General features: G+C 46.2%; 1 protein-coding gene and 1 non-coding gene across 2 annotated transcripts; both read right to left on the bottom strand.

Moving 5' to 3' along the window:
* Positions 1-90: 90 nt before the first annotated feature.
* LOC129850926 (keratin, type I cytoskeletal 13-like) lies at positions 91-3743 on the bottom strand (the record flags this gene model as incomplete). Its single annotated transcript, XM_055917093.1, has 6 exons — positions 3020-3743; positions 2639-2721; positions 2164-2320; positions 1765-1926; positions 1500-1625; positions 91-99 (listed from the first exon to the last, which is right to left on the bottom strand). Coding segments are annotated over exons 1-6 (1212 nt in total), but the record flags the coding sequence as incomplete, so codon positions are not given.
* A 4378-nt stretch (positions 3744-8121) lies between these two features.
* Positions 8122-8194, bottom strand: trnaa-ugc (transfer RNA alanine (anticodon UGC)). The gene has a single exon. It is a non-coding gene; the product is annotated as a tRNA-Ala (tRNA).
* Positions 8195-11535: the final 3341 nt, after the last annotated feature.

Here is an 11535-nt window from a genome sequence, read left to right as displayed (position 1 = left end):
CTGTCATACTGAAAATGCTAAACACGGCTGCTAGAATCTTGACTAGAACCAAAACATTTGATCATATTAGTCCACTGCTAGCCTCTCTACACTGGCTTCCTGTTAAGGCAAGGGCTGATCAAGGTTTTACTGCTAAACTACAAAGCATTACATGGGCTTGCTCCTACCTATCTTTCCGATTTGGTCCTGCCGTACATACCTACACGTACGCTATTGGCACAAGACGCAGGCCTTCTTATTGTCCCTAGAATTTCTAAGCAAACAGCTGGAGGCAGGGCTTTCTCCTATAGAGCTTCATTTTTATGGAATGGTCTGCCTATCCATGTGAGAGACGTAGACTCGGTCTCAACCTTTAAGTCTTTATTGAAGACTCATCTCTTCAGTAGGTCCTATGATTGAGTGTAGTCTGGCCCAGGAGGTTGAAGGTGAACGAAAGGCACTGGAGCAACGAAACGCCCTTGCTGTCTCTGCCTTGCCGGTTCCCCTCTCTCCACTGGGATTCTCCACCTCTAACCCTATTACGGGGGCTGAGTACCTGGCTTACTGGTGCTCTTCCATCCCGTCCCTAGGAGGGGTGCGTCACTTGAGTGGGTTGAGTCACTGACGTGAGCTTCCTGTCTGGGTTGGCACCCCCCCTTGGGTTGTGCCGTGGCCGAGATCTTTGTGGGCTATACTCAGTCTTGTCTCAGGATGGTAAATTGGTGGTTGGAGATATCCCTCTAGTGGTGTGGGGGGCTGTGCTTTGGCAAAGTGGGTGGGGATATATCCTGCCTGTTTGGCCCTCGACCCCCCTGTCTCAGCCTCCAGTATTTATGCCGCAGTAGTTCATGTGTCGGGGGGCTAGGGTCAGTCTGCTATATCTGGAGTATTTATCCTGTCTTATCCTGTGTCCTGTGTGAATTTAAGTATGCTCTCTAATTCTCTCTGTCTTTCTAACTTTTCTTTCTTTCTTTCCCTCTTTCTCTCGCTCTCTCGGAGGACCTGAGCCCTAGGATCATGCCTCAGGACTACCTGGCCTGATGACTCCTTGCTGTCCCCAGTCCACCTGGCCGTGCTGCTGCTCCAGTTTCAACTGTTCTGCCTGCGGCTATGGGACCCTGACCTGTTCAACGGATGTGCTACCTGTCCCAGACCTGCTGTTTTCAACTCTCTAGAGACAGCAGGAGCGGTAGAGTTACTCTGAATGTGATCGGCTACGAAAAGCATACTGACATTTACTCCTGAGGTGCTGACCTGTTGCATCCTCGACAACCACCGTGATTATTATTATTTGACCCTGTTGGTCATCTACGAGCATTTGAACATCTTGGCCATGTTCTGTTATAATCTCCACCTGGCACAGCCAGAAGAGGACTGGCCACCGATTATAGCCTGGTTCCTCTCTAGGTTTCTTCCTAGGTTCTGGCCTTTCTATGGAGTTTTTCCTAGCCACCGTGCTTCTACACCTGCATGTAACCTAAACTGTGGTCCTTGGTCAGATGTTTGTAATTACAGCTCACCATGCTGAGCTGTGACTGCAGTTCGGCTTCCAGGCCCAGCAGTGTGCGACGGATATCCGAAATCTCTGACTTTGAGGTCTGGAGAACCTCTGTGCTGGACGCCACCTCCTGGTTCAACGTCAATGTCTGTAAAACACAATAAGTGGTCAATCATCACAAGAACAAACCAACATTTTAGCTCATGATAGAATGTGACAACGTTACCAACTAGAAGTAAAGGAACATCTACACCATGAATATAGTTTAGGGGTTCTAGAGGTTCTACCTTGGTCTGGAACCAGGACTCCAGGTCGCGCTGGTTCTTGGCATTAACAGACTCGTACTGCTCCCGGATCTCAGCCATGACCCTGGTCAGGTCCTCCTGTGGTGCTGCGTCCACCTCCACATTGATCTGTCCAGTCATCTGCGTCCTCATGGCAAGCAGCTCCTGTGGAGTAACACATAGGGGTGAGTTTAAAGGATTAAGAAGTGACTAATCTCTGCCTGATGGTAACAACTTGACCTGCCCTCTGTCTTCATTATACATTTGAACACCCTTGCTTGATACAGATGTGCTTGAAAGCCAGTAATGGTGTTCTAGTGAAGACCCATAGCAGGTTGACATGGTCAATCGATGTAATACATTAAGAGACTGTATGGATATGTTCCATCAGCCCACACCCACCTCCTCATGGTTCTTCTTGAGATAGATGAGCTCCTCCTTCTGCCCCTCAATCTGCATCTCCAGGTCAGATCTGGCCATGGTCATCTCGTCCAGCATCCTCTTCAGCCCGGCGATGTCCGCCTCCACTGACTGACGCATTGCCAGCTCGTTCTCATACCTGAGAGATAGAGAGAGCTTAGGTCAAAGAACTGCCTGAATGTGTTCCTCTGTGAGAATAGCAGGGGGGTTATAGATTCTAGTATTCCATTAAGTTTAAATATCAGAAAGTAACACCAGGCTTCTGATATGTCTGTTGGGGGGGTGTGGTTATGGTGGAGCTGAAGGGTAATGTCATTTGGTTTCCTTTTTTATAGATTCAACACAAAATGTAATAAAAAACAGTATGAGGGTTTTTACAGATTTGGTGTTATTCCATGTGGTTAATGTAATGCACCAGCAGTGTACTGTATCTGTGGATGGTGTTGGGTGTACTTACTTGTTTCTGAAGTCGTCTGCAGCGAGCTTTACGTTGTCGATGTTCAGATAGATGCTTCCGTTCAAGCAGTTGGCAGCCTGGATCTGAGAGGTGGAGGATGGCAAAACATTCAGGATGGGGTATGCATGGAATTTGTCACAAATGCAGTGCAAATTCTTGGTTGAATCAATTATAACAAATGTATATAATTTAGCATTTTCTAAAAGTCATATTAATTTCCCTATGAGTAACTTGTTGGAAAAACAATCTGATGACGTGTACACCCTGTACCTGTACTCTCTAACAAAGAATAACATTTTCACAATGCAGACATGATCATGTTTTGACATACTGTGATGTCATCATTGAGTGCTCTTACCATCTAGGAGACATATCACATACCTTTTCCTGCAGGTCGGCAATAGTAGCGTAGAAGCCAGAGTAGTCGCGAGCGCTGGGGGACGTCTTGTTCTCAACGAACTGACGGATCTTCAGCTCCAGCTCGGCGTTGGCTGCCTCCAGCGAGCGCACCTTCTCCAAGTAGGTGGACAGGCGGTCGTTCAGGTTCTGCATTGTGGCCTTCTCATTGGCCGACACATGGAGGTCGGCTCCACCGCCGCCACCACCACCCCCACCCCCACCCATGCCAAAACCATAACTGCCACCGCCGCCGCCAACCCCTCCAATGCCGCCCCCACCTCCCCCCATGCCAAAACCATAACTGCCACCGCCGCCGCCAACCCCTCCCATGCCGCCCCCACCCCCACCCATGCCAAAACCATAACTGCCACCGCCGCCGCCAACCCCTCCAATGCCGAAACCATAACCACCACCTCCTCCACCGGAACCAAACGAGGAGCTAGAGATGCGCACCCCAGAGCCTCCTGCACCTCCATACACACTGCCGCCCCTCATGGCAGTGATGCGGCATCCTCCACCGCCACCACCACCCATCGAGGAGAAGCAGGAGGAGCCCATACCCATTCCACCTCCACCTCCAGACCTCATGGACATGGTGCCCCCTCCGCCTCCACCGCCGCTGCTGCTGTAGGACATGCTAGATCTGGAGAAGGACATGGCTGCTGAGAGGGAGTCTGCCTGCCTGGGATGAGGAGAGAGAATGTGGTGCACGGCCCAGCCACTGTTCCCTTTTTATGCTGCACAGGGCGGAATGAGGGAGGGAGGTTGGGAGTAGGACATCGGTGGGAGATGAAGAAGGGAGGAATAGAGAAGGGAGGAATACAGAGAGGTATTACGTCATGTAGAGCAGGGCAGGGCAGGGCTCTTCCACCCACTTTGACAACCTGCTGGCAAACGCCAGGATGCAGAAGGACATGGTGTGCCAAAGACACACCAGAATGGCTTTCCAAGAGGTGTTGAGTATTCCAGGGTGGTCCAGTCTCAGTCCAAAAACAATGGATAAATGTTGCCATAAATCAGAAAGGTGCCGTCAGTCAGGTTACATTGGCGTGTTCACACAAACAAGGTGCCAGGCCAGTGCAATTAATTGAGGTAAAAGCAATTAATCTGAACGCATTAATCACTACCTGCCCTCCAGGACACCTGCACCACCCGATGTCACAGGAAGGCCATAAAGATCATCAAGGACAAAAACCACCCGAGCCACTGCCTGTGCACCCCGCTATCATCCAGGAGGTGAGGTCAGTACAGGTGCATCAAAGCAGGGACTGAGAGACTGAAAAACAGCTTCTATCTCAAGGCCTTCATACTGTTAAACAGCCCCCACTAACATCGAGTGGCTGCTGCCAACATACTGACTCAACTCCAGCTCACTTTAATAATGGAAATTGATGGAAATTGATCAAAAATGTATCACTAGCCACTTTAAACAATGCCACTTAATATAATGTATATGTATATACTGTACTCTATATCATCTACTGCATCTTGCCATCTTTATGTAATACATGTATCACTAGCCACTTTAAACTATGCACTTTTATGTTTACATACCCTACATTACTCATCTCATATGTATATACTGTACCCTATACCATCTACTGCATCTTGCCTATGCCGTTCTGTACCATCACTCATTCATATATCTTTATGTACATATTCTTTATCCCTTTACACTTGTGTGTATAAGGTAGTAGTTGTGGAATTGTTAGGTTAGATTACTCGTTGGTTATTACTGCATTGTCGGAAAAACATTGATACTGTGAACCATCAGATCCTCCTCTCCACCCTCTCCGAGTTGGGCATCTCCGGCGCGGCCCACGCTTGGATTGCGTCCTACCTGACAGGTCGCTCCTACCAGGTGGCGTGGCGAGAATCTGTCTCCTCACCACGCGCTCTCACCACTGGTGTCCCCCAGGGCTCTGTTCTAGGCCCTCTCCTATTCTCGCTATACACCAAGTCACTTGGCTCTGTCATAACCTCACATGGTCTCTCCTATCATTGCTATGCAGACGACACACAATTAATCTTCTCCTTTCCCCCTTCTGATGACCAGGTGGCGAATCGCATCTCTGCATGTCTGGCAGACATATCAGTGTGGATGACGGATCACCACCTCAAGCTGAACCTCGGCAAGACGGAGCTGCTCTTCCTCCCGGGGAAGACCTGCCCGTTCCATGATCTCGCAATCACGGTTGACAACTCCATTGTGTCCTCCTCCCAGAGCGCTAAGAACCTTGGCGTGATCCTGGACAACACCCTGTCGTTCTCAACTAACATCAAGGCGGTGGCCCGTTCCTGTAGGTTCATGCTCTACAACATCCGCAGAGTACGACCCTGCCTCACACAGGAAGCGGCGCAGGTCCTAATCCAGGCACTTGTCATCTCCCGTCTGGATTACTGCAACTCGCTGTTGGCTGGGCTCCCTGCCTGTGCCATTAAACCCCTACAACTCATCCAGAACGCCGCAGCCCGTCTGGTGTTCAACCTTCCCAAGTTCTCTCACGTCACCCCGCTCTCTCCACTGGCTTCCAGTTGAAGCTCGCATCCGCTACAAGACCATGGTGCTTGCCTACGGAGCTGTGAGGGGAACGGCACCTCAGTACCTTCAGGCTCTTATCAGGCCCTACACCCAAACAAGGGCACTGCGTTCATCCACCTCTGGCCTGCTCGCCTCCCTACCACTGAGGAAGTACAGTTCCCGCTCAGCCCAGTCAAAACTGTTCGCTGCTCTGGCACCCCAATGGTGGAACAAACTCCCTCACGACGCCAGGACAGCGGAGTCAATCACCACCTTCCGGAGACACCTGAAACCCCACCTCTTTAAGGAATACCTAGGATAGGATAAAGCAATCCTTCTGACCCCCCCCCCCCTTAAAAGATTTAGATGCACTATTGTAAAGTGGCTGTTCCACTGGATGTCATAAGGTGAATGCACCAATTTGTAAGTCGCTCTGGATAAGAGGGTCTGCTAAATGACTTAAATGTAATGTAAATGGAACTAGAAGCACAAGCATTTCGCTACACTCGCATTAACATCTGCTAACCATGTGTATGTGACAAATAGAATTTGATTTGATTTGACTATATCATCTATCATACAGTACATGGCCAAAAGTAGGTGGACACCCCTTCAAATTTGTAGATTTGGCAATTTCAGCCAAACCCATTGCTGACAAGTGTATAAAATCGAGCACACAGCTATGTAATCTCCATACACAAACATTGGCAGTAGAATGGCTTTAATGAAGAGCTCAGTGACTTTCAACGTGGCACCGTCATAGGATGCTACCTTTCCAACAGGTCAGTTTGTCAAATGTCTGCCCTGCTAGTGCTGCCCCAGTCAACTGTAAGTGATGCTATTGTGAAGTTGAAACCTCTAGGAGCAACAACGGCTCAGCCACGAAGTGATAGGCCACACAAGCTCACAGAACGGTACCACCGAGTGCTGAAGCGTGTAAAAATAGTCTGTCCTCGGTTACAACACTCCCTACTGAGTTCCAAACTACCTCTGGAAGCAAGGTCAGCACAAAACAGTTAGTCTGGAGCTTAAAGAAATAGGTTTCCACGGCCGAACTGCCGCACAAAAGCCTAAGATCACCATGTGCAATGCCAAGCTTCGGCTGGAGTGGTGTAAAGCTCACCTCCATTGGACTTTGGAACAGTGGAAACGTGTTCTCTGGAGTGATGAATCACGCTTCACCACCTGGCAGTCCGACGGACGAATCTGGGTTTGGAAGATGCCAGGAGAAACGCTACTGGCCCTAATGCATAGTGCCAACTGTAATGTTTGGTGGAGGAGGAATAATGTTCTGGGGCTGGTTTTCATGGTTTGGGATAGGCCCCTTAGTTCCAGTGAAGGGAAATCTTAATGCCACAGCATACAATGATATTCTATCGAAGACCTTTGGGATGAATTGGAAAGCTGACTGCGAACCAGGCCCAATCACCCAACATCAGTGCCCGACCACACTAATGCTCTTGTGGCTGAATGGAAGCAAGTACCCGCAGCAATGTTCCAACATCTAGTGGCAAGCCTTCTAAGAACAGTGGATGCTGTTATAGTAGCAAAGGGAGGACCAACTCCATATTAATGCCCATGATATTGGAATTAGGTTTTTGACGAGCAGGTGTCTACATACTTTTGGCCATATCATTTTGGGTGGCAGGTAGCCTAGTGGTTAGAGCATTGGGCCAGTAACCGTAAAGGTTGCTGGATTGAATCCCCGAGCTGACAAGCTAAAAGCTGTCGTTCTTCCCTGAACAAGGCAGTTAACCCACTGTTACCCAGAAGGCCATCAATGTAAATAAGAATTTGTTCTTAACTGACTTGCCTAGTTAAATAAAGGTTACATTTCAAAATAAAAAATGTAGTGTATATGTGGTCTGCATCTTGATTTATGGCTGTGCACCACTGTGAGTAGAGCACACTACTTTTCAAGAGTTTCCCAATTCTCCTAAGTCTCCGACAGTCATATCTGGTAAAACTAACTGTACCATCATCTAACTCCAATGACTACTGATGTTGTGTAACTGTGGAGGCTCTTCAGAGGAGGAATATGAGGACCACCCTAGTCAGTGATTTCTGAAAAATACTAAATATTTACAAAATAAAAAGTTATGCTTTTTAGATAAAACCATACCAAATATACTCACGTCACCAAACGTCACCTGACGTCACCTGATTTCCTAAAACACACTTTCACAATGAAGGTGTACAGAAGTCTCTACAGGACCCTCTATGGTAGCACCCTGGTGTAGCCGGAGGACAGCTGTTTTCCATCCTCCTCTGGCTACATCGATTTCAATACAAAACCTAGGACGCTCTTGCTCCTGACCTACTTGCATAGACATACATGGTAGTTCTGATGGAGATACATTCTGTCATCTAATTTCAAATTAATTGTTTTCAAATCTAAATCTTTCCACCAAAACATGGTTTCCAGCTCTACAGTTGACTCCACAAACACTCTCTATACACTATATAACTCTGAATCTTTTATCTTTTATCTTATCCAGAGCAACTTACAAATTGGAAAGTTCATACATATTCTTCCTGGTCCCCGGGTGGGAATCGAACTCTGGTCCCACCGTGGGATTTGAACCCACAACCCTGGCGTTGCAAGCGCCATGCTCTACCAACTGAGCCACACGGGACCACATTTTTTTATTTTTTATTAATAGAGATAGAATTATATAATATTGCTGACAACTTTCAACATTTCTACTATCAATATTTAAATGTTTTTGCCTAGTATTAAACTAAGTACAAGTGAATGCCATAAATATATTCAAGATCATACTGAAACATATGCTTTCTCAAGACCATAGAATTGGCATGTGCAAAAGATGACAACCTATATGATAGTCAGATGTATAGGAGCATGCCAGATCAGATACATCAAATTGAAAGACACAGAAAACAGAATGATGGTGTCAGCAAGTCAGAGCATCTTTATTGTATTCACAATGGGGTCTGTTGTTGGTGTCCCATCCAGATGTAGTAGAATATGTTGTTCTGGAGGTGTTAACCATAGAAATAGAATTACCAGAAAATAAATCCCCATTCAAGTCAATGTTCCATGATGGGTGTCTGAGGGGCTTTAGCCATTCTAGAAAGAATAGGAGAATGGAATTCACATGTTAAATTAGAGTTAACCAGAGCTGCCCTTAGCAAATAAGACAGACAATGAAAATAGGGATTTTTCATCTGACGAAGACTTTGTATAAGTGGTAACGTTGTATGAACAAAGCACTGTGGAGCAGTAATATTCCATGTGCTGGCCTCTTATTTCCTATACCCATTCTAGTATATTTCTATGGGGTTAACCCATTGCTTGCTGCAGTGCTCGCTGTGTGTGTGGAACCTTAAGAGGTATGTTTGGTTTGTCTTGTGGAGACAACCTTGCCATCCACTATTTCCTCTGTGACGATCACCACTTTGCGTGTGGTGGAGGTGGAGGAGCTGTGGCCGGAGATGGAGGAACTGACACCAGAGCTGTGGCTGAGCTAGAGGAGCTGACGTGCGAGCTGGAGGAGCCGTGGCCGGATTTCGAGGAGCTGAGGCTGTGAGGAAGGGAAACTCATGATTAGCATAGTTAGCATCTATGATCATAATATATATCTAATAAAAAGTCACATAGCAGTAGATTCATGTCAAAAGTAACCATGGCTCATGGTAAGGTCAACTTCAAATGAACATTGTTTATAAAATCAAATGTTAAAGGAGACATAAATTCATTTTCATGTGTTTCAAGGTCCCCTATCACCCCTCTTCCCATCCCACAAAGATGTAACACTCTCCTCCCACATCCCTGTCTGTCTCATTGGCCCCCCTCTGTCCAATCGCTTCCTGCCTTACCCGCTAGCCTCTCCGTCCAACAGCCTCCTGTACTCAGCGATCTCCATCTCCAGGCGTGTGTTGATGTCTAGCAGCATCTTGTACTCATGGCCCTGGCGTTCCATGTCGCTGCGGAGGGACACTAGCTGCTCCTCCAGACTGGTCACTTGGTTCTGGAGGCGTCCCAGCTGCATGGAGTAGCGGCCCTCCGTCTCCGCCAGCGTGTTCTCCAGGGAGCCTTTCTATTGGCCGGGAGAGACAGAGATGATGCGTCAAACTGTGGGAGTATGTTTGGAATTTGGAATGTTTACTGTCATACTGAAAAGTTAGCTCTAGTGATTGAATGGGAAGGCATATAGATGTTAGATATAGTAATGGAGTGGTGCCTGGCTTCAACAACTTGAGGGATAGTGTTAGAGTCCAGGTGAAAGTGATATACTTGAGGGATATTAGAGAATGATGAAAAAGTCAAATGTTGATTATTGATAAGTTGCAGAAAGTTGTGTAAGTAATGTCCCCTAAACTGTGGTCCTTGGTCAGATGTTTGTAATTACAGCTCACCATGCTGTAATTGTGTTAAGCAGCTCACCATGCTTAACATAAATGTGCTTGAAAGCCACCACCACCCCCTCCCATGACGAAACCATAACCGCCACCACTGCTGCCACCCCTTCCCATGCCCGAAACTTTAACCGCCACCACCACATGTTAGTCGAGGTCATTTGTAAAGTGACTATGCAGAGATAAACAGCAAGTAGCAGCAGTATAAAAACAAAGGTGCAGGAGGCAGTGGGGGTTGGGGGGTCAATGTAAATAGTCTGGGTTGCCATTTGATTAATTGTTCAGCAGTCTCATGGCTTGGGGGTAGAAGCTGTTAACTTGTTGTCAATATGGGGGCGCTGTTTTCGCTTTGAAAAAATCGTGCCCAAATTAAACTGCCTCGTACTCTATTCTAGATCGTACAATATGCATATTATTATTACTATTGGATAGAAAACACTCTCAAGTTTCTAAAACCGTTTGAATTATATCTGTGAGTAAAACAGAACTGATTTTGCAGCAAACTTCCTGACATGAAGTGAAAAATCTGAAATCGAGGCTCTGTTCCAGGGCCTTCCTATTCATTTGCTTGAAATCTATGGATAAACATGCACTTCATACGCCTTCCACTAAATGTCAACAGGCAGTGGGAGGTGGAATGGGGTGTCTAGCTTGATCTGAGGTCGAACAAGAGCTCTTGGAATGACGTGACCACTATTTCATTGTCTTCGAAGGCGCGGGAAGGACATCAGCATTGGCTTCTGAAAAGCGTTCGGTATAAACGGCGAATATCTCCGGCTTTGATTTTATTTGATACATGTGATAATATCATCGTAAAGTATGTTTTCTCAATATAGTTTTATCAGATTATTCAACGTTTATCGGGAGTTTTGGAGTTTTCCGTTCTCTGCGTTAGGTGAAGATGGACATCTTCGTGCCACTTGGCTAGCTAAGGTTGCTAATTCGACAGGAGAAGAGGACATTCTAAAACCAAACAACAATTTATTCTGGACAAAGGACTCCTTGTACAAGATTCTGATGGAAGCTCAGCAAAAGTAAGAACCATTTATGATGTTATTTCGTATTTCTGTGGAAAATGTTTAGTCGTATTTTCCTTCCTTTTTGCGGGCGCTGTCTCGCTATAACGTAAGCTGTTTGTTATGGTAAAGTTATTTTTCAAAATCTAACACGCCGATTGCATTAAGAACTAGTGTATCTTTCATTTGCTGTCCAACATGTATTTTTTAGTAAAGTTTATGATGAGTTCTTTGATTAGATTAGGTGACTGTCCAAAATTTCTCCGGAGATTCTGGTCAATCGATGCTACATATTCACAATGTATAACCACGGTTTGCAGTTCAAAATATGCACATTTTCGAACAAAACATAAGTGTATTGTATAACCTGATGTTATAGGACTGTCATCTGATGAAGTTGGTCAAGGTTAGTGATTCATTTTATATCTTTTGCTGTTTTTTTGCCATCGCTACCTTTGCGGTAAATGAATGCGGTTGTGTGTTTGGCTATTGTGGTAAGCTAATATAATGCTATATTGTTTTGCTATAAAACACTTAAAAAATCTGAAATATTGGCTGGATTCACAAGATGTTTATCTTTC

The sequence above is a fragment of the Salvelinus fontinalis genome, unplaced genomic scaffold (assembly GCF_029448725.1).
Source record: "Salvelinus fontinalis isolate EN_2023a unplaced genomic scaffold, ASM2944872v1 scaffold_2504, whole genome shotgun sequence".
NCBI classification, from domain to species: Eukaryota; Metazoa; Chordata; class Actinopteri; order Salmoniformes; family Salmonidae; genus Salvelinus; species Salvelinus fontinalis.
The sequence above is the reverse complement of the archived record's forward strand: the minus strand, read 5'-3'. Positions and strand labels throughout refer to the sequence as shown.